Here is a 24,781-nt window from a genome sequence, read left to right as displayed (position 1 = left end):
ACGCTGAATCTGGTAAGCAATAGGCTTGTCCTTTACAGAAGGTGAGAATGATACTCTCTTTTGAGTTTAGTCAAAAGTGATACAAATGATAATTCTTAAAATATTTTTCACATAAATTCTTATATAAATCACATAAATTCTTAAATCATTCAGTCAAATAAAATGCAAAAAAACCCCTAACATGTAAGTAGAGTGAAAATGTGACATACTTTTTTCTGTCTCAATGCCTGCTGAGTTGCAGCTATTGTTTTCTGCTCTGCCTGGCACTGATGTAGCAGAAAAGTGGTGAACAAATACTTGTCAATAGCCAATTTCCTTAAAGTTAGCAACTTCATATATATTCCACACTTTTGCCAGCAGTGTATATCTCTAAAACCTCAAAAATAAAAAAATCTTGCAATTTCTTCTCCACAACAATGTCATGGTATCTCTCTAAATTAACCTCTTTTATACAAAACATCGGTTTCACCTCATCTTTTATTTCAATATTTATGCTACGCTAAGGCCAAGTTGCACTGTAGATCTCAAAGCTATTTGCCTCTACAGGGCTAGAAGGACATGAAACAGCCTTATAATTTCTATATTCCATAAATTAGAATACAACAATACCAGTTTTGCAGCACTATGTATTTTTGTTTTATCCAGACTTCAAAATCTGAATTGAAGAAGTCTAATGTTGCTCTCCCATAGCAAAAATCTTCCCACACCTCAGGTGCCATCCTTAATTTGTGCAATTATCATATTCCTATTCAAGTTTGTTGTCCAAAATTATATCAGATACACATTTCTCCTGAAACAGTCATTTTAGTAATAAGACTTTAAAAAATAAAGGAAATTAAATTAAACTTCAGTGAGGCATGGAAGTCCAAGTGAGATAGACCTGATTAACATGTAGTTACTTATTTATAGTTTATATGTGAAAGCTCCCCATTTGGGGAGCCATCTGAAAATGCATACTACTAAGATTTCCATATTCCACAAATGTTTAATTTGGAAACAGACATCCTGATTTGGAAACATGCAACTAATTTAAAGCCAAGACTGCATTATGCTAAAGGATGTGTCATTTACAAACATTTAAGTTGTACTTTTAAAACCAAGAACAAATATTTGCCTTCATCCTACACCACACCGAGCAGCAGCTGCAGCAACCAGTGCTTAAAAGAAGGGTCAACTCAAAAGGATGCTGCCAAAGTTATGTACATCCACTAATATCAGCTGATCTGATGTGTGACTTAAGCTGAACAGTGCTACAGGTTGTGCTCTTCCCGAGCTCTCAAAAATTTCAGATGCATACAGAATTCAAAAAATACAGTTTTTAAACATTTATCTAGTAATATTTTTCAATTCCACCCTACAGACTTCTGCATAGCCTCATTTAGTATTTTTAGTAGGAAGATTATCCATAGGATACAGTACTCTTCCAATTAGAGAAGTCAAAATTCTTCAAGGAAAAAAATCTCAGACATAAACACAGACCCTTTGTTACAACCACAACACTACATAATGCTCAAGATTTTTAGCCAAAACATTAGTTCAATTCAACCAAGGCTCAGTTTGACAACTTTCTGAAACAAATGCCTCATATGACTATTATATCAACCAGTACTGCCACTGAAAAAAAAATTAAATCCCAGCCTCGAAGCCATTCCTCCTTTGTGCTGACCCAAGATTTTCCTTTGCTGTGCTGCAAGCAGACTGAAGACTAACGTTCCTTGCAGCTCCCAGAAAACACTCCAGCTGGATTTGCACACTAATCCAATTCAGGCCAAGTGCTATTAGTTCTTCCAGCAGCAGCACAGACTTAGGCCAGGTTAAAATCTGAACTTCAGCCTAGAGGAACAGCTGCTATCGCTGGATCACAGCTTTTCTAATTAAACCAGAAGGACATTTTATAAATGCCACTGAAGATATTATGATTTTTCCAGTACTTAAAAATTATGAAGAATCATTTCCATTCTCTTACTCATGCCACTGACACCCTCTACATCAACTCAATTTTCCCATCCAGGCATCTTTAAACAGTTGTCCACTGCATTAATAAACAGCATAAAAAGAGAATTCCAGCATCTGTAAAAAAGATCGGGGACTTGAAAAAAAAAGCTCTACAGAAGAACTAGTCAAAAGGAGGCTGACCACATATGGCATGTATAGTATAATTTTTCCCCCCTTCATTTTGTTCTGGTTTTCATTAAACAAGCAAACCTTTTATGTTTTGGGGTGGTTTTATGTGGGTTTGTTTTTGTTTTGTGTGTGGTGTTTGTATTTTTTGTTGTTTTGTTTTGGTTTTGTAGTTCTTTTGGCAAGGAAAGTACACAAGTCTCATTTTCCTAAAAGCCACCATAACGTGGTCTAGGAAAAGCAGCTGACAAGCACATGATACTTAAATGAAAATATGCATCCAAGTTTTATAGTTTTTTAAGATGTGCAATTATTGAAAAGCTAGAAGAAACTGAGAAGAACACAGACCTTGAAATAGACAAGTCTAACAGTGAGCCCAGTGCCACAATAAAAAAGTGGTTTTGTTTCTTCACAGTGTTTTATCCATTAACATCTGTGATGCTCAACATCCTTGCCACGTTCTGATGGGAAACCTCTCAAAGGACCCAGCAGCTCTGGTTGTTTTATTTTCCAGTGGTAACTTCATGCTGGTCACATTACAGATTTACCAACATTGAAGTGATTGAAGGAGGCCTTTGCCACCATCCCATTAGTTGGTGGAAAAAACAGCCATGCCAAAGAAATCCACAGGTATTGATACTAAAAAGAAAAAAGCAGCCAGATGGCACAGAGAACTTCCAAACAGAGTTGCACCTAAAGCACTGACTGACAAGGACTTTCTGCTGAATTTAATATTTTTGAAAAGGAAAATCCAGTTCTGAAGTTTTCCTAGTCACTTCCAAATGCTATCAACTAGTAGTATAACAGCCTTATAAAAAGAGTGGGGAATAGGGAGGCTTTTACCATTTCAGTAACATCAGGTATTGTTCAAATTTACTATGATAAAAAAAACAGCATAGTTTCTTGTACTTGAATACCTATAGTGCTATTGGGAACTCCATTCTCAAAAGTACAGGCAAAACAACAGCCAAGTCAGCATCACAAAAATGAAAATGTAACTAAGCACCCTAAAGGATAGGGAATTAAAAGGATGAAGCCAGTAGATTCAGTCATTGTGCTGCACTGTAAGGTGCCTCAAACATAGATACCCATCCAAAGGTAAACCAGCATGCAGGCAAATACCAGAATCAACAGAAAACCTGGGGCTGGAATGAGGAGAATGGTGAGAAAAAAAAGTTGCTAAGTGTTCAAAAAGTACAAGACAGTTTGAATAAAACTGAAAAATAAACTGCTAACTATATCTGAAAACAGTAGTTACACATAGGCAGCCCAAACCTATCTGCTTCTGAACAAGACTTCTCAACAGTGAAGCATCTAAGTCATGCACAGTGGTCAGAGAAAAAACATGGACAGAGTCCCAAATTGAATATAATACTGGGAGATCAGCATCAGTCACACCAGCATCCAGTTACATGCTGCAGTGAGACAGTCCTGCAGAAAAATCAATTGGAAAGCTGTGGAAAATGGTTTTAGGCAAGATTCAAACTTCAGCAAAAATATGTTGTGCTGAGCTGTGTACATCAGTGTGCATCAATAACCCCTCTCCTCCCAAAAGCATTCTTTCCAAAAATAAACTCACCATAAACAACCTCAACAAATTTCCTCTTTCTATAATGCGTTTCAGGTTAACTACTTTTTACAGTTTGAACGTAATTCTCCTAGTCTATAAAATAAAGACCAAGGTTGGCACTATGACCCCTGCAAAACATAGTATTTTCTTCCCAATTTCCATTAGGATTTACTTTTTCCTCCCCACTAATCTGCAATAATGCTTCATTTGAATTATAGGCCTAAATTGCTCCAGAAGTACTTGAGGCACTGAAGTGACTGACAGAAGTTATCTCTAATTGGCCCCAACTTGCTACTTGTACACCAGAGTTACATTTCACAACCTGTTCTACCCCCTCAGTCAGAGAGGCAGGGCTGTCATCTCTATCAGGATGCTGCATTGTTTCTTCCAAACATACCAGTTAACTCAAAAAGAAGTAAAAACTATCCTTCTCTGCTATTTGACTGCCCAATTACTGGAAAAAGAACATCCAGGGGGTCCCTAGCTCCCTACAAAAACAATATGAGATGTGCATTCCTGTCCTCCCCATCATGACCACAAGCTGTGCCTCTTCTGCTGCTCGAAACAATTTTGAAGGACTGGATGCAATGCTGGCGTATTCCTGCATCAAATTTTTTCCTAAAACTTACCCAGCTCTGACTCTGAAAGCAGCCTTTTAAAAGATAAGCAATGAAGATTTAAACTGAAATATTTCTTGAAAAATAAAGTAATTCAATTACTACTTCTGAAGTCCTTGTACCAAGTGTACTAAAGGTACTCCAACAAAATCATTTCCCCAGGTTGGGTATATTTTGGGTTTGTTTTTTCTTGGTGAGAGGGGCCCACAGTGTTAACTTGAAAAGCTTCATTTCAATGATTAAAAGAGATAATTACCATGACTGGGGGAAACCACAAAGTCATCTTTCAGTCCCAAAGTATGTCTTTTTTAAACTTCTTATTTAAGTATAAATAGCCCACAATAAGCTACATTAAGATGTCTAATGTGATAAACAACAGTGATGTCTGCAGCACAGGAAGAAATGGAAAAGTCATTTTCTGCTATAGTGACTCTGATACAAGATACTCTTTTAGCATTAAATTTGTTATTTCAAATCAGATCAGATCTACTCTAAGCTACATTCATTTCACAGCATTTGTACAGTAGCACAAAGTAAACTGGTCTTATTTTTAATACTAACTAGATTTTTAAGAGCTTTTTACTGGCTTTGTTTTCTGTCAGAATCAATTTCTTTATCTTAAAGATCATTATGACTATACAAATATTACTTAAAAAATATTTGTAAGCTCCTCAAGCCTTCTACAGACTCACCACACCTATGTTCCTGCATCTGTCTTCATGCTTACTCAACAGTCTTGAAACAAAAGGGAACAACCTGGGATTGGGGCAATCATTAAAATCCCACCATCCATCTGAGAGACTAGCTCCTTATTTCCTCACTAGGAAAAGCAAATGCAGCAAATCCATAGCAAACCTTGAAGTGTTAACCTGTTTTATGCTAAACACCTTGACATTTATTGAATTAAGATGAACAAGCTTGAAGCTTTTACCACTGAGAGGTTTGCAACACTTGAGAAAGTAAGCTATTAATAAAATGCAGTCAGAACTGCATTGGCTAATTCAATCTAACTTCAGTTGTTCCAGTTATAGGTTACACCCTGCATGTTAAACATGTCACATGCTTTCATGGTTTCTCAGAGTTTTTACACATAAAAATCCCCCACACTTCTAAAGCTTGTCCTAGACATCTTATTTCCTTATATCCTTTCAAAGAAATCACCCTCACCTAACAGAAAATACAAACTACTTCCTACAAACAAGAAGAGCCAAACACTGCAAAATTTGCATGAAAAGTTGTACTACAGGAACTAAGACTTTACGACTACACCTAAGGCCACATTTACACTTTTACTGGAAACAGCTATGCCCAGAAAAATTGCCCTCATTTGTAAGCACTTATTATGGGCTTAACTGCAAATATAGACTTATAAAAAAGGTTTATAAATTCTATTATTGCACATGTTATTCCACAACTGACAAAACCAAGTTTGGTTTTCTAGACATCAGTGGCCATCCCTTCCTCCCAAGCAGTTAGCACAGGTTCCTCTTTAAACCCTCTTAACTCTTTATCTTTCTGGGTGAAAGCCTCAAGGCAGATGGACTGAACTCTAATCAGCAAACTGACCCTACTACCTGTAATCCTTGACAGCACCTTCTGATTTAATATTTTTTCTGAAAGAAACTGGGTTCACATGCTGCCAGGCTGCCCCATGATATGAATGAAATCCCAGTAAATGGGAACAACTGGGAGATCTACTTAAAAGATAAATTTACATCTTAGCTAAATATGAATTGCATGCATTGCAACCATCTAGCACACAAGTGAGACTTGCTAGCCCATTACACTTGTGCTAATTGTACAACTAACATCAAGTGTAGAATAGAAAAAGCTTATTTATATTCTCTCCCAGGGAGAGAAAGTCACACAATTCTACAAAAAAAATGTGCAGTAACAGCATCCATGTAATTATCTGACATTTCTAATCTTCAGCACCTTTTTAAATACTCTGAGAGTATTTAAATATTTTAAATATTTAAGTATTTCAAGTATTTAAGTATTTTAAATACTCTGAGAGCCATCAAGAGGCAATAGAATAGAAGGGATCTGAGAACAGGCAGCTTGACCACTGACTTCCACCCACAAGGAATAAGGAGTAACATAATAATAACAAGTATTCTGGTACCAGACAAAAGGTACAGGGAGAAAACAGCTCCAGTACTTCACACAAACATCTATAATCCTGAATTAGGTGATCAAAGCAGTAATTTTAAAACCTGAATGTAGAATACTCCCCCAGTCTTAAGGAGCTGTTTTGCATGACCACTGTTGCTGGCCTTAGTTATCTCAAAGTTTTTTCACAGATAAAGTATCTAATTTTAGGGGCATAATTTATACAATCCAGAAAGGAAACAAACCTCCCTTCTCCCCTCTTCCTCGAAACTTTAGGGTCTGTCTTCCCACACCCAGAATTGGGAGAGAGGAAGTTAGCTTTATTCAACCCAACAGGAACACACCCAAAACAGTTTTTTCCTTATATTCTATTTCATATATATCTGTATTAATGCTTTTGACTCCAGCTTCCTTGCATGGAGCCTTGCTGCTGCTGTTTACTTCTTTTCCCTACAGGTGCAGAAGCATTGTTTCATCTAAAGCAGAACAGCACTTTATAGTCCTCAACCCTCAGACAGCCTAAAGCAGCCGCCAGCGAGTCAAAAGATATTTCACTGAGCCCACCAAAACCAGTGCTGGTTTGCCAACCAAAGCAGCAGCATTCACACAAAACAGCAGAATACTCTCCCTTCCAGAGCCAAAGCTGAGAACTCTAATATGAGTGCCTTGGAATATAATTACTGGGAGCCACCCATTGACTCTGCAATTAGGGAGGGATGAGAAATTAGTTCTATTCCATTCTATTAATGAATCCCACTCAATAAAATAAACCTGAAAGAGTCTACATAAAATTATGCAATTTTTGCAACCACACTTCTAGCCTCAGAGATTTCATAGCCCACTGAATACATTTTATTTACAATTCTAACATTGGTCCATTGACCCAGGCAGCAATATGCTGCAGAATATAGTTAGGCTATTTTCAGTAGTATTTTGGCAATAACGCATGAATGTCTTAAAAGAAACTGAATTTAGTACCTCTGGATCTTAAAATTTGGAAAAAGAAGGATGACAGAATATATAGCAAACATACTCCTACATGAAATGCATCATTATATAACAGATCTCACGAAACTTCGTAACAAACATGTTTGAGTACCCTTTTGCATACAAGTTTTATATAAAAGTAAATATATCAGTACTACTGAAAAAAATAAACAATTCCCACAACAGTGCAGCTTTTAAGTCATCTATCTTTTTCACTTGATTCTTTCCATAATCACTGTTGGACTTAGAGCATAGGAGAAACACTGTTTTACAACTTCAGTGCATTTAACTGAGAAGGATCAACATTAAACAACTAATACATTTGGTATATCCTCAAACAAGAAGTGCCAAGAAAAACATGCCTGTAACAAGGCAGAAAGCTCTTTTACTTCATCCTGTTTAGAGCATACACAATAGTGCTTAGTTTTGATTTATGGTCAACACTGACTACTAATTAGCAGGATTAGAACAGAGATATTAAAAAGCCTGTTCTGAAAGGCAAACTAGAGTAGTTTCGACAAGCTTGAGTAGATAAATTATCAACATAGTACAAGTCATAGTCATTATGCATAAACTCAAATATGCCCAAGAGCAAATGGAGTCATGCTGAAAAAAATCCTAAAAACCACCCAAAACCAGCATTACACAACAACTTATATAAGCAAGTAAAAAAGGAAAGATTTTACTGCATTTGAGCAAAACTTTACATTAAAAAGGTTACCAACAAAGTATTTAAAATTTTCTTTGCTACTTTGTTACTCTTAAAGAACAGCCAAAACACAGAACCATAATTTCCATATCCAGGTTTTGTTTATTAAAAAAAAATATAAAATCCAGATCCTGCTCTCAGGGACTTTATAAATAAATGAGATTGGGATTACACATGTCAAGAGAGCTAATGAGGGCGAAGAGCTTCAGAATAGCTCTAATACATTCTTTTGCATTCTTTTCAGCCATCTGTAGTTTTAGACAGATTTCAGATCCAGACACCCTTTGAAAGCAGTAAACTGAACCAACTTGTGAGTGAGTTACAAAGCAAAAAGTGAGAAAGCCCTTCAGAACAGCAGCAGCCAACACATCCATAGAATGACCATGAGCCAACAGATCACTCAATCTGTGCAAAACCAATTCTGCACTTAACCTTTTACAGGGCCTGTCTTTGTGAGACGTGAATCACATGAGTCAGATGAAGAGCTACCCCAAGGATTACTGAGTGGATTTAGTGATACTTGATGACAGAAAGGGCAGGACCAAAACTCATCTAAGGCTTCAAAACACCCACCAGCACACATGTAACAAAAGCAGCAAAAAAAAGCTTCTGATGAAAGGGGTAGAGAGAATTCATGCTTTCAAAAATTCCCCGTGATACAATATTCAGAGCACTTCCAAAAAGCTCAAGTACAATATAGGGAATTGCACTAATTCTGAACAGTGTCTACGCACAATGTCCCAGGCACACCTGACTGAAGACAGGTCACAAGCCTCCCCTTCTTGCTTTGTAACAACCTGTTAAATGGCAACTCATTTTTCCTAATCTTTTAGGGGAAACATGGAACCTACCACCTCTATTTCATACAAGTCTGTGATTGCAAAATCAAAGTTTGATTTAAAAATGCTGTGGTATTCAGCAGATGGAAGATAAGAGAAATCCTTGTGGGGCATGGGGTACCATCTGACAACCTCTTTTGGCAAATTGCCAGAGGCTGAGCAGAAATTCCTGTTAGCAGATTCAGCCAAGGAAGAAGGCTCTCCATGAGCCACAGCTCTCTGCTGCTCCTGCCCACCTTATCACCAGCCAGTCACATGGCTTCCAGCTCCTCAGCAGCACCCAGTGCTAAATTTGAATCACAGGATTCAAAACAAGAGAGCAGCACACAGCAGGTATATCTGTCCCAGTCACATTTTTCCACCTTTTTATCCATGGAAATTCAATTACTAATTATTTTTGCAAATCAAAATTTACATCTCAAGAACAATACAGAAAGTTTCCTATGTCTCCTGTTTTCACCTTCCCCTTCGGTACTTTCCCACCTTCACACCCAGCATATAACATCCTCACTTTCTCCAAGAATAGCTCAAAGAACCACAGCTTTTGCTTGCTGCTAGAAGCAGATAGCTCTGAAGCTATACATATGTTTTGACATATGCAGTCACTTTGTCAGAAGATGTGGAAAAAGCTAAAAATGGTTTCTGAACAGTAAGTAATAAAAAGCCTTCCGGAAAAGGTTCAAAGTGCATCAACAAAAAAGCTGCAGCCAGAAACATCAGAAACAAGAGCACTACAAGTTATTTGGCATGAAAGAATGCTAAATACACTCAACAGTACTGCTATGACACAGCAGCTTGAACCAAACAGGTAGAAAGGCACACAAGAGACAGCCCTTGATCTTCCATCTTGGAAGCATAAACATATTCAAGATACAATTTAACAAAGAAATCACATGTGAATATCTACAAAAAACAAAAACTGTCTCTATAGTTATCTTGGTCTTAGCTGAAAAATAAAAATTACTCCATTTTTTTAGGTTTATTTTTAATAATTATTTCAATGACACTTCATTTAAAAGCTTCTCACTGTATCAAGAAAACCCATCTGAGTTTACATCTTTTTGCACTTCCACATAGCAGAATTCACCACAGAACTTAATCTACAAAAGCCAAAAAAGGCCAATCATCAAATTGAGGCTACAGATTATCACAAGCAAGAGAAACTGCATGTTTATGCCTCTTTGTAATAAACAGGTAACATTAACTGAGATGTCCATGTCACTCAGGTAATACTATTCATATAGTAATGAATAGCACTATGACAGCCATATCTGACATGAAAAAACCCAGGTGTTTTAACAGGATGGATACTTTATGGGGAAATATGCAGCAATTACTGCCAATCTAAATTGGGCACATACACCCACTTCTCTAAAAGACATATCAATCTGCAGTATTTCTGTGTCAAAGTTCATCTTTTATCTTTCAGTTGAGTTAAAAGTGCTAAGAGGCTCTCTCTTCTTACCAGAAGAGCCAGCCTCGAGCTTCATCTGAAGCACATGGTAGGTTTGTTAGAACAGTACATTTGGGGTTTTTTGTGTATGAACAAAAACAAGCAGCTTAAGATGTGACAATTCTCTAGGATGTGACTCTTCTACTTTACTTGCAGAGGTATAGTTCCCAGCAGCTGGACAATTAGGAAGCAGTATCCTGCTCCATATTAAAAACCTACAAATAACAGCATCAAAAAAGCAAGGAAAAAAAAGAATCCCATCACTTTATTAATGTTTGGATATGGGCACTTTCTCAAGAAGAAGCACAATCCATAAAAGCGTTCTGTAAAGCACAAATATGAAGAGCACATAGAAGTTAAGAAAAGTCTCCCCAAAACCACTGAATGCAGTAAGAAAATAATCATCTTTACTGGGGCTAGAGATTGAACCTGAGTGCTTATTTTTGCATTTGGCAAATTGAGGCTATCCTGACTTTAATGTGATATATCTACATCAAACCACTAAGAAATATGCAAACAAGTAAAAAAACACAACATGTTTAGTGAAGTAGTGAAGCATGGCTACTGGGCTTTTTTCATATTATTAGTCTTTCATTGTAATAATTTACTTATTTAAATATTAATCACATTCAACATGCATTAAATGGATTTTTTTAAGCTGACAGCAAGAATTTTAAGGAAACTGGTAAGTACACATATTGACAAACAGCCTTATTTGAGTAAGCAGAAAAAGTTTTGTGTATCTGCCAGCAGTTCACCTTGCTAGTAACAGGGAAGCCTTTGTCTCCCTGCTTTTCAGCAACACAAAAAAAAATGCAAGAAAAGATGCAACAACATGTCAGTTTTAAGATGGTAGAAAAATAAGATAATCAACTGAAAGATCTTCACAATCTGCATATTCAAATTAGTGTAATTCAAATAAGAACTGTCATTTTATGCTATTTAATCAAATGCTAATTTCTATTAATTTTCATCTATTTTGAGGCAATTCAATTTCATCTTTGGCTAAAAAAATCTAATTTGGGGTAAAATATTTTCACTTTCTCATTAACCCAATACTGTGAGTGGCCTAACTTCACCTGATTAGCGACTGCAAAGCATGTCAGGACACAAATTTAACTACAGACCAAATCTGAAAGGTATTAGATTCACAAAGACTTCAGAGTCCTATAAAGCTATCAACATCTTCCATCTTCCTGAGTTCTGCTTCTGGTTGAAATGGTATAAAAGCATTTTTGCAGTTCAGCCTTTTTTGAGCCTAAACAAACGACCTCAGTGGTAAAGTGACAAAGCTGAATGGCAAAGATACCTTTGCAACATCTCACCCACATGATGAATCTCTACATGACAATGTTGTCTCTGGAAAGGCTTGGACTTTAATCAGTTTAAGGACTGATTTGACAGAAACATTTGTCAAGTAATTTTAATAATCAGACTAGAGAGCCTACATTTTACCACAAGTTCAAGAAGGCAACAGACACCAGACCACTATCATCAAGTGTGACTCCAAAATGGGACTGTGCTTATTTTATCCAATCCAGCACCCTCCTCCTGAGAGTGGACAAAAGCAGATGTTCAAGAGAAACCACATGAAAGTGCCTTGAACAGTGGTTGGACCAGATGACTTTTGAGAGATTCCATCCAAACAAATCATTCTGTGATTCTGTAAAAAGGCATGCAAGCAAACAGTGGTGCTTCCTTGAAATATCACTTACCTCCCTAACTTTATGGTGCTAGTTTACAGTAATCTTTATTTTGACCTCTTCACAACATGTGTTTTTGAAAAGTTATAAATAGTAAACAAGAAACTATCAACAGCCATGCCCACACACTATTAAACTCAAAATTTGTTTCTCAAAAACCAAAGGCACAGACTTCAGCAAGGCACAAACTTCAAGCACAAAATGGCTTAACATTTATTTGCAGGAGGGCTACTTTGAAGCCTTTTAAAAGGGCTCTACAGATGAAGAGTCAAGAAACTGCAGGAGGCACGAAACTGGAGACCTCTTCATCCATCTCTACAGAGAGCTGTTTTCTCCAAATTAGTACCATGACATGATTTCAGCTACTGTCATTATGATGATCCTCCTTCCGATTTCCTACCTCTCCTGCTGTCTGTGTCTTCGCCTGGTCTTAGTCTGCCACTCAACACCACTTAATAGGCACTAGAAATACAATTATAGCACTCTACACTGCACCCTAAAGCAAATTACTTCTTATAAATGAAATTTATTTGTAGAAAAAAGACCAAATAGAAAACATCATATGAGTGCCAAAATAGGGAATAAGAATGAATACATACATATATATACACACAATGCCTAGAAGTTTGTCTGTTGATTACATAGCACAGCTGCTGCCTTGAATGATAGGTCTCAACTCCTTTCTAATTAGACAGGTATATAAAAATGTTATACAACTAGCTGCAGAATAAATGCTTTTACTGTTACTTAAAGCAGAAGCTGTTTTTGAGTGGAACCTCAAACCGTCCAAGTATCTGCAAAGCTCATAAAATACTTCCTCTGAGTCACTTTTATTTTATTCAGCTATCTGAATGCTTGCCATTTGACACAAATCAACCACAGCAGATAAATTCACAGTCAAAAATCTGGACACTGTCCTCAGCTCAAACCACAGCCAAACAGCATATAAAAATCACATTCTTTTACTTATTTTAGACTGAAATAACTGTGATAATTCAAGCCAAACTATTTAAATTTGATGAATATTTAAATGTAAAATGTGACACAACCATCCAAGTCTCAACTAATTTCTCTGCACTCAGTCACTAAAAAGTATCTGATTATAGAATGACTTCACTATTAAACAACAGCGGCTAAAAGGATCAAATTGTACAGACCAAGAACAGTATTTCAGAAACACAGCATGTTTTTCTTCTTAAGAATGTGGATTCAGTTTTTTAACCACTAGACAGTGTTAGTCTATTACGTGGATTAGTAAGCACCGTGCATTATTGGATTAAGGTCTACCTGCATTGAAGCAGAAGTGGGTATTGCAAAATCATTGACAGAAGACATTGCCCTGCAGTGGCAATTGGTTTAGTTTTTTAGTTTCAGTTACTCAGAAAGAAATAGGAGACAATATATATCCTTGAAATAAAAATTCAAATAAAAATTTTACTCACTCTAAGATAGTAATAGAATAAAGATTGAAAAATTCCGGCACAACTTTACAGAATAAGGAAATGTAAAATGCTATTTTTATTGATACAGTAACCTACATATAGGAGAAGTTTTGACAGAGCAACTAAGATCATGCTCTTCAAGGTTTGACTTGGCTGGAGTTTCACTCAGGTTAACCAATGCATCACAAATGCTGCCATGGGACATAGGTGGGCTGTGGGACAAGCGGCTTCTTTTGTCCTGCTCAAACCAACCTCTGCACCAGTTCCCTCACAGGCTTCAGAGCACATGGAAACAAGGTGGCTGTGATTTTGTTTAAAGCTATATTTTTCTGCACTGGAAGATTCATACTAACAAAATTACCTCTGGCTTTTTCAGAGCTAGGAATGTCATACACTGGACCTATACAAAGAGATCATATGATTTGTTTTCATAACTACCATTGCTGAGAGCACTGAAGAATGGTTAGTCATAAAACAGCGCAAACATCAAAGGTTTTGGCCAGAAGTCTGAAGATACAAGGTTAGAATCTGGTGATCAAAGTGTTCAGAAGGGATATCCCCTTAAAAATAATTACAGTAAACTTGAACATTATGTTGCTAACCTATCAAGCAAAGCACCATCACACTTCATCCAAGATCCAAGAAAACTCATCTTCAGGTCCTTAAAAATCTCCTTGTGTTATTTTTGTTATTCAGTCCTACATGAAGAGAGGGTATTTTTACTGCAGGGTATTACATTAATTGCTCAAAGGCTTCTTTGACAGACTGTGCTAACGTCATGTAAGGCATTTTCTTGGACGACAAAAAGAAAACAAACCAAATAATCTTCATCAATGTCAGATGAAAATAGCTAATAAGGAAAACAGCAGAGCAAAAAATAACCGGAAACTGACAATAAACTGTCTCCATCCATCAAACCAAGGAAGAACAGATGGTAAAACGAGAATTGCTGACTTTTGAGACAAAGAAGTTGCCTCTCAGAAAACCTACAGCTCCCTTTAAACTCCGCAGCGTGGGACAGAAACTTTAACAATATCTTGTCATCAGAAAAATCATGTAGATGTGAAGGCAAATTAATGGATCACAGTTTAACACAGAGAGAAAGTAAACGTTTTACAGATTTACAGCATAGGGTCCAAGGAGACAGTTACAGATGAAATAACAACCAGCTCTTTACCAGATTATTACATCCCAGGTGAACCACTCATATTTTTCATGAGCAAAACTTGGAATATTCCTGAGATTCCTCCCTATCATACTTGTGAATTCAACACATAACATTTCTATTTTGAAAGACAGATGACACAGGTAATGTGCATGAAGGCAAGAACAACCGATGGAAGTGTGCAGTGAATGCCCTTTGTTACTCCATGCCATTTGATCTGATCAAGCATCAGCAACTGCTTATCTGATAATTATATACTTCAGCAGTGGTTTGCTTTACAGTTGTTCATTTTAACACAATGCTCATGATTCTGTACTAAAAAGTGCTCCACAATCATTCAACAACTTCTTTCCACTTCAGACCACTGAATTACTATTTTATCCCTATCCGAGCAACAGAAAATGGACCCGAAATTCTGGATTTGCCCATAAATTCAAAATTCAACATATGATGACCTCAGACTGTTATTTTAAAAGGCACTGCTGCTTGCAGTTTGAGACGTCACCTGGGAATGCTGCAGATTCTTTTCAAAAACACAAGCTGTCACCTTACACAGAAAGCAAAACCACTTCACAAATCCCAAGCAGTAAAACAGCGTAGCCAGATGCTGTTAGAACTGACACTTGATGTTTTTATCCAGCCCACATTTATCTGTGTCCTTCCATTGCATTGCTTCTCACTCCACGGAAGGCTGAGTTTAATCCCCTCAAATCACAGACCATTTTTGCCCTTCTGAGGAAGATTCTGCCCCATGAAACACATTTGTTTGGGCTTCAAAGGAGAAGCTTCATGAGAGGGACCAGAATGATGCACTCTGCATTAACTTTGACAGACACGTGGGTCCAGTCTGAAGATATCAGCACAATTCTGACTTACAGTTCCATCTATGACCAAAACCAAAGTTTCACTGATAAAAAGCCAGAAATTACCGTGAAATTAGGAAACCAGGACCCTCAAAAAAACCCTTCACTTCAAGTTTAACAGAAAGAAGGAACTATACCAAATGGCATTACAAACTTAACATAGCTTAAATCAACACTGAGAGAAAATTAGCACTATTCCAAGATGGAGTGTAAAAGTTCCCAAATTTGTTCTCTTGGTAAACTACCTACAGAGAAAAATCAGGATGAAAGTAAAGGATGACAAGAACTCAAACAGAAAAAAGTAATTTGATTAAACAGTCAGCTTTAGCAGCCTTTCTCCCCCCTCCAGATACTGATAAATCTAAACAGTCTGTTTAAAGTATTGCATTATGGTAAAAATTACTAGAAAATACCATCAGATACACCATAAGAAGTGAGAAAAAAAATTAGAAGAATCTCATTCTATTTAATAAGAGAAATTCAAGACAAGAATACAGTATAAACTCTAATTTATCAATATATGTGCTCAGAACCTCAATAGAAAAATATCCAAACCCATAATGAAACAGTTGCATGTAACAGCCATACTACATAAAGAAAAAAACTGGAAAAGGAAGAAAAACTGTTTCAAATGGATCGACAGGGAAGATCTGAACTGACTGTTGCAAAATCAGCCAGAGGCAAAACAATCACATTGAATCACATTTAATGGGTCACATAGGCTTTACTACAACTGGATATTCAGACCACAAATGCTCCATCCAAGAATATTATTTTGTTTACAAAATGAACCTCTTCCTTGGAAAAGTTGTCAGCATTTCCTGATACAGCAGGCAAGACTAACATTTTCAGCCAACAAGAAATGAGAATGAGAAGCAGTTTTAAATTCATACTGCATATTTATCTGTACAAAAAACTGGCTCCTACTTTGAATCTCACTCTGGGCTTGTAGCAATGACGGCTTCAAAAACCAGTGCTGCAGTATAGTGTCACCTGATCATCCTGGGCTAAGGAACTGGAAACAGTATTAATGTGACTTCTAACAGGTCACTGCTTACAAGATTTGCAACATTTAGTTCACACTCTGCTCATGCATGTGACAGCTCAGGACAATCTGTGGAGTAGCATCAAACCAAGTGTTGGCCACCTGATAATCAATTTAAGAAATAAAACATTCCATTCGTTTGGTACCTTCTCTAAGATGTGTTCGACTTCACACATTGCTAATTATCCTTATTCTAATATCAAAATGCCAGATACATTCATTGCAGCTAAATTGTGATCTACAGACCTGTCACCAACAACAAGGACCAATTCAAATGCTGATCTCACCATAATGAACAAGCTTACTACAAAAAACTAAATATCAGCAGAGTAACTGTGGGTTTGTGCGCATGTGCACACATAGCTGGATGTGTAAAATCAGCAAGCACATTTTTATTTAGAAATAAAACAAAAAAAGGTAGGAGAAGAAAATAAAAGCTGAAAAAATATTTATGCAGTTAGGAATATAGCAAAGAAGGCCTGAAGACAGCTAGTATTGTGACAGGATTGATGCAGAGAACCACCAAAAAAATCCACAAAGCTTCAAAATTGAAAATGACACCTACACAATGCAGAGCACAATCTCTCATTAGATGTTTTCTGTGAAATTTCCTGAATTCATCTATTAGAGATCCAGTAAAATAATCCACAGCATTTGTTATGGGACTGACAAAAAACCAATTTATGGAATAGAAAAAAAATTGTTTGCAACAGAATCATCAATTTTTTTTTCAAATAAAAGCCATTTAGATTACAGGCAGATTTTTGCCAAATTATGGGTTCACATCCAGACACTTTGAAATATAGGTCTCTTTCAATAAAAAACTTTGCCAGTAAACAAAGAATTTTAATAGATAAATTAAGATCTGACCAAAATACTGCCACATGAGAAACTTACAATCACCAGTGCTTTACAAAAACATTTTCCTTGTTCTTCCAAGTAATATTTTAATATACAAATACTTGGTACTTAAGGTTAGTTGTCAGAACTTGAGTCATGTAACAGCAAGCATCTAATAAAAAGTACCTTACTGTAGTTGGCTTTCATATAATCTACTCAAGAAGCTTTGCATCCAAACACTTAATAAGAAAACAAAAATCCAAAGGCTCTTTAGAAGTTATCCAGTAAGCACTACAATTCCAATTAATGTTGTAATTGCAAACAATTTAAAAATGAGAATTGAAGACCAATCCTATTAAATGCCAACTTTAGTTCTGTTCATTAGAACCTTTAAGCTACTGCACAGAGAGGAAAAATGTTTAAAATGAGCTTAACAAAAATTAAGATTTTTTTTTCCTATTGAGCAATTAAAAGCCACTATGCTACAAGCAATCTGTGAAAGTATTTGAAACTATTTGATAAGCTCAAATAGGTTGATTAGCTGCATTTCCCTGGCAATAAGTTTCAGCAACAACCCACTGTAAAAAGTTCCTCTTTTCCATCAGGTTATACACTTGTGCAGGTTTCTTTTCCCAGCCACAGAAAAAAGAAACAGCAAAACACTACAAAATAGGTGAAAGCAGCAAGTTTGTTGCCAGTTGTAGTTCACAAAAGAAAGAGGAGGGGAAAAAAAGAAAAAAATCCATCCATAAAGCAAAAAAAAGTATGAGAGAAAATTTTCTAACTGAAGCCAAGTATTCACATGAATGTACCTCAAGCTCCCACTTGAAAGTAACTCACTGGAAAATCATGCAGGCCAGTAAACTCACTGTTAAGTTGCTGATCTTTCACATCTTGGAGAGACACTTATTTCTTCATTAACGATTTTCAGAATTCATCTATTCTGCCCTCTCAAAAAATTATTCCTTTCCACAAAAAGGAGTAATAGGCAACTGATGAGGCACTATTCCAAAACAGAGATTACTCCAGAGGAGCATGTCATCTGTGGGCATACACTGGCTCCATTCTGAGTTCCACCAATTTCTTTGGGTTTTACCTCTGCCAATTCTCCTATGTTCAACCTATTTTGCTTTGGCATCCCCATCAGGTACATGTTAACATATTCAGCCATCAACTTTTATACTTCGTAGGCATCATCGAGGGAATACAATAAATTACTTCTTTAAAGAATTCAGTAACCTTAGAAACAACCTTTTCTATATGTATACTTCAGGGAAACCTCATAATCCTGTGAATAGAATCTCTGCAACTTTATTTTATTTATTAGCTAGTTTTCTAAAGGATCTATTTGGGTTATAGCACAACACTTGAAGGCAGCCTCCAACATCTCGTTATAGAAAAAGTCCCCTGAGAACTGGAAGAGTGCTGCCTAACCCAGCCCTAGCCCACTGGCACAGCTGCACCATCCAGGCAGTCCCCATGCAAGTAGCCCAAAAGGGGCTGCAGCCAAAGATGTCCAATGGCACACAGAGCAGTTTTCAGAGGATGAGAGAACTAGAGGAATTCAGGTATTCTGAAGAAAGGAACTTACAGGGGAGTGGAGGCAGGATACCTGCAAGAAATCTTGCTAGTTCTTTTCCATCACATGCTGCTTCATTGTAAAAACAAGAGGGAACTACTCCAGTCCTGCACTCCCCTGACTGGATGCACAAGGCACTGCACACTCAGCAAGGGCAGAGCAGGATCCTCACCAGCCAGGTAATGAAGGTGACACCAAAGGCCAAACACCTACTCAGATACTGTGGTAGAGACACGACTGAAACCTTAACTAGGAGCATTTCAAATCACAGTAGATCAACAAGAACTGGCAACATCCCAAAACTCTTCCTACTTAGTTGTAACCTGCCCACACACAGGTTACTTTTAATTTAATTATTCTTTCTATCCTGTGATAAATGGTTTTGTTCTTGGCATTAAAATTGACAGCAAGTAAAGAATAAGTATCTGTGAGTAGCTGAGTGTCTTAGTACTACTGGTTGGTTTGATAAATAAATTTCTTTAGAATTACCCCCTTCACTTGTTCCCTTTCTGATTAGAACATGACCCATCACCAGAAGATACAAGTATTAAATCAGTCCCAGCTTTCTCCAGTGAACAATAAAAGCATTTTAAAATCACGGTGTGATGCTTCTTTAATGTAACTTCAAGTCTTGCAAAATACAGTCCTTTTCTTTGCATCCATGCCAAAAAACCATGTTTAAACCAAACCCCTTGAGTGTGCATATAATTACAAATGAAAGACTCCAACAATATTGCATGGCATTTTCCTTCCAGCTGTAATCTACAGGTGATCAACAAGGCTAAAGGAACAATTTGGAAACAAAACAGGCAATTTACTATGGGAGAGGTTTCAAAACACCTTTCAAAGTCACAGCTACCAAACAGTTGCTCAAGAACTAGGAACTGCGCAGAAAGGTCCTGTGGAAACCACTCAACTCTAAGTGTTCTGACTTTGGAAATCAGATCACTTTTAAAAAACCCCAAACTTGAAAGTCCATCTTCTAATGCGACTCATGAAGCCTGAACACTTTGAAATACACAGCTCTAGGAAAAGTCACCACAAATACATATTCTTAAGTACATAAGGTCTACAGGAGAAATGAACTTTTAAGAATTATGACCTTGTATCTACTTGGGTATTGGTTCAAATCCCGTTTCCAGCGTCATTTCAATGCAACAACAAAAGAGGGATTTCCTGACTCAGAGTTTAGAAGGAAGACATGCTGAAAAATAACTATTTGTTCCACACCTCATATACACAAAAGCAAAAACACACACCCACTACTTAAGCAAGTGTAATTATATTAACAAACAGACAGAACTACAATTCCACAATTAAGACTTTCTTTAATTGTGAGTTACTAACCACAGTGGTAGTGCTTCTGGAAGTTTTGTTTTCTTAAGCATCTGACTTAAACATGTACTTTCCTCCAAAAAAACCGTACAGTAGAGAAATACAGAGAATACTCTTTGGATTTCAGACAGACTAAATATTTATGCCGAGTTCTCAAGTGTTTCAACAAATGTCTTATACTTGGAAGAGATTACACAAGATTATGAAGGAAGCAGGCTACCAAGGCAAACTTGACATTTTTTCCACTGCTGAGCTTTAATGCTTCAGATGCAGAACCAGTTGCTTTAAACCACTACTTAAATGTCTTACATTGAAAGAATCAAGAATGGAGCTCAGTTAAATGTATATTTCTGCTCACTTTATGCCATATCCTGAGAGAAGGTGCTTGTGAGTTTTCATTCTGCAAAACCATCTCGTTGCAGAAGCAGCATGATGAAAACTACTGCTAAGCCTTTGAGAATATAACTGATATGAAATTCTCATGAAGATGAAGGACAAATCAATGAAAACTGATTAATGAGGAAAACAAAAGGCTATCTCAGTCTTCAGCTTCTCAAGAAAAGTTTATAACAAAAGAATCAATACAATTTAGAGAAAAGAAACAGAGACAGAAATGTCAAAATGCTTATTGTGGCTAAATATTATAGAGTAACACCAGTTTCTATTAAGGTTTACTTTTCAATGATTCTTAAAACAGTTGATATAAAAAAGGTATTTTGAAATCCTCTTTTTATACTTGTATGTGGGTAGTTCATAATCACTTTACCTATTAGTTATATTTAAAGTAAACACTATAGCATCTGGAAATCAGCAACTGTACTTTTTAGAAAAGAGCTCACTAACATTTACAAGCCTCAGATACATCAATCCTACCAAGCCCTAACTCAAAAGAGCAAGTTACAGACAGACAATTGTCCACATGGGTCCAAAGCAATGCCACCAACCAACTTAGCTCAGGAGGAGAAAACTTGCTCCAGAAACCATTCTCTAGGCTTTTCAACAACTTCTAGGCCTTATGCATGCCCATGTTTAAAAGTCCACTGTCTAACTTCCCTGGCACAAAGGAGAGCAGGAAGCCACCACACACTGCTATGGGCAGCTCCACCATTCCAGGGCAAGGACAATAACTGGGGAAATAGGCATTTTATGTACTCACATTCATGCTTTAGGCACAGGAAATGTTCTGCAAAATTAATCTACTTACCTGCAAAACTTCTTACTGGAAACAACAGATCTGTTTGATGCTGTACTTACTGATTTTTGCTCAGTCACAAAAATCTTACACTGTTAAACTGAAAACAGAATTGTTTCTACAGCACTAGAAACACACACAATAGTATAACCATACTGGCAAATTCCCCCCAAACACTGCTCTAGTCAATTTTCATACCACACATTCCAAAGACCAAAAAGTCAGATATACCACTATGCACACCTATTAAGTTTAACTGATAATTCCAGACTAGAGGTACAACAGGAAAACAGTTTCTATACAAATGCATTAGCTGCAATATCAAACCTCATGGACACCTGAAAATAGCTGGACACAGATCCCAAATAGGATTTGTTGTCTTTGTTGTACCTGTTTACCAAACACAAGCATATTTTTTCTCTTTTTGCCTCTCAGAACAAATGGGTAACACACTAACTACCTCCAAATAGAGCAGAGCCAGCAGACCAGTAGTTGTGCAATCTGCAGTAAAAGGTAGCCACACACACACAACTCTTAGTAGGAGAAAGACCAAGAGAAAATTTTAGATAATCTCCAAGAGAAAATACATCCAGTATTCTTATTTTCCCAGCATTGACCATACACAGATAAACACTACATTCTGACTTTTAAACTTTATCAAGTAGATTATAGATAACTCCATTTGCTATTACAGATTTGTATCATTACGTCAGCTAAAGACTTCAAACCACATTAGAGTACACTACCTCACAGGATGAATACAGCAACAAGTATTTACAATCCTAACAATCTACTTGCAGATTACATTACAGTGTTTACCAACACAAGTGATCAGTAATACACAAACTATTTCATCTTCATATTTAAAAACAAACACATATTTTCAGGGCATACTATTACCAGGCACTTAACTTTGAAACAAAAAAATTTCCCTAACCCACCCCTCCCCAAATGTCTCCAGAGTACTAAAAGATCAGCCACCATTTTGTTTAAACACTCACTTTCAAGTATCTGATTTCAATACTTGGGGGTCAAAAGAAGAGAATTAGTGGCATTTTTAATTTAGGAAAATACTGCCACCTCTCCTAGTAAGCTTCCAGACAGTGGCACAAATTTCCATGCAAACAAATGAAGTCTTAGTAAAAAAATAGTAAAACTATTTAGTAAAACTATAAAAATGAGTCAACATCTCATTTTCAATCTAGTTTTGGAACAATTCCTCTTCTTCCATCTTCTACAACTTTCCTAAATGTAATTGCTTTAAACTATACTACAGGGAAACAAGAGAATATTGAGGTAATTTTGCAGACTTTCTCCAGTTGTATCACATCCCTACATCTACCACTTATGAGGACAGTTTCATCCCTTCCTCCTTTTTATTTTCTGTAGATAGCAGAAAACCAAATTTTACTTTAGACTGAACAGTTTTGTACTAAATATGTACTTGGATGCTAGACTGTAAAGGAACCTGTCATCAAGCTCCAAAAGAAGAACACAACCCTCAAGTTTTAAAATTCTAGCTCACTTCTGTAATCAAAAGAAAAATATACATGACCTATACAATGAGTTTGTACCAATTTGCCCTTGATTTCTAACTGTCAATAGTACTGTTATGCTACATGCACATAAAGCCTGCACAAGAAATCTATTGTGTTGATGACAAAACAAAGCACTACAAGCTAGCCAAATTACAAAAGACAGAACTAGATAACAAAGTGACAGATGGCTATTATAAAACACTTTCTAAACTATTATTATTATTATTATTATTTTGCTGATTGGCATGCCAAAACAAGGTCACATATCCAGTAGCATCAGTTACATGTGAATGTACCCAACTTTACTAACAGTCTATTATCATAAAAGTACTCAAAAGAGCAAGAAAAAAGAAAGAAATGAGATTCCTTAGCAGGAAAGATGACAAATTTGGGTCATCACTGAAGCCTAAATGAACTGCTCTGAATGGCATTATTCATTCAAACTAACAATAATTTCCCATTTACTGCAGTCCATAGGGAACAAACTGTTTACATTTGGTTTTCTCTGCAACCATACAAACTAGAAAGGTTTGTTTAAATTAAAGCTTTGATTTTGCAGCATAGTTTTGTGGCCACAGAAGGGCAGGACAGACAGGATCCTACTGCCTGGTTATATACGAGGTTTGCCGTGTTGCACTCAACCACAAAAATTTCTTTTTTATTCAAATGACAATCAAATTCAAATTACTTCAGTCATACTTGCAAGTAGCATTTTAGACCAGATCCACACCAAACTGTTTTCCTAAGACCATATGAAGTACATAGTTCTCATCATTTATTTGTCTCCTCATTAAATTTATCAGTCCAGCAGGGGAAGATCCATGTTTTCTCCTGAGATCATGCAAAACATACTTACATCATCATCACAGATTTTAAGAACTATGTCAAAATACTTCTAACTATCAACACTCAAAACAAAGAGGGAAACTTACCTACTACCATGAGCGTGAACTCAAATCCTCTCTTCACAGACTTTCGGTAAACTTGATTTGGAAGATTTGCAAACCCCACATATCCTTCAAGGTTCTTCTGTTGCTAAAGCAAGAGATATTTAGGAAAAGAAAAAGTTAAAAGGAAAGCAAGTAATTTCCTAATTGGCTTGTATTCTTAGTTAATGAAATGTTCACTTCATTTTCACATTTGTAGAAAAGTGCTATCTACCCAACCTCTCAACAGCCCAAGCTGTCTACATTCAAGACAGTATAATGAACTGCAGCAAAAAATACAAAAAACAATTTTTTGTCTGGATGGTCAGAAAAACTGGCACAGAAACTCAGGTACACTAGGAGTATTTTGGGCAAATGCAATTGCCATATTATGCCTGCACAGTGAGCATGTGCAAACAAATTAAAACATAATCAACTTGGTACCAATGCCCATTTGACACACAGGCCAGCAGTATGAATCCACCCTTCCTGTATTTCCAAGTCATGGTGGTACTGCCTCAACATGAAGGGAATCAACTTGAGACCTCTGCTTCTGTGTCATTCAACTGCAGGCCTTCATGTCAAACCCAGACTTACACTAATGCAGCATGCCTTGCATAAACTCTCCATACAGGCAAAACTTCAGTTGCCTTGTACTCTGCAAAACTTACCCAAAATAGTGCCTACTGTGAAACAAGAGAAGAATTCTGGATGTTAGCCATTACTTCTTCTCACCACATTAATG

The 24,781-nt window shown here is 36.7% G+C and overlaps 1 protein-coding gene across 3 annotated transcripts in view; it reads right to left on the bottom strand.

Moving 5' to 3' along the window:
- SEPTIN7 (septin 7) overlaps window positions 1–24,781 on the bottom strand; it is a 78,352-nt gene that overhangs the window by 35,932 nt on the left and 17,639 nt on the right. For 2 of the 3 annotated variants that reach the window (XM_059465873.1, XM_059465890.1), the window contains exon 2: window positions 24,043–24,141. In XM_059465873.1, the coding sequence (XP_059321856.1) occupies window positions 24,043–24,052 (10 nt within the window). In that variant the 5' untranslated portion in view covers window positions 24,053–24,141. Of the gene's footprint in view, window positions 1–24,042; window positions 24,146–24,781 lie in introns of all 3 variants that reach the window. The other variant, XM_059465881.1, reaches the window with a different exon arrangement.

Source organism: Ammospiza nelsoni, chromosome 1 (assembly GCF_027579445.1).
Source record: "Ammospiza nelsoni isolate bAmmNel1 chromosome 1, bAmmNel1.pri, whole genome shotgun sequence".
Lineage (NCBI taxonomy): Eukaryota > Metazoa > Chordata > Aves > Passeriformes > Passerellidae > Ammospiza > Ammospiza nelsoni.
This window is presented reverse-complemented; position numbering and strand designations above follow the sequence as displayed.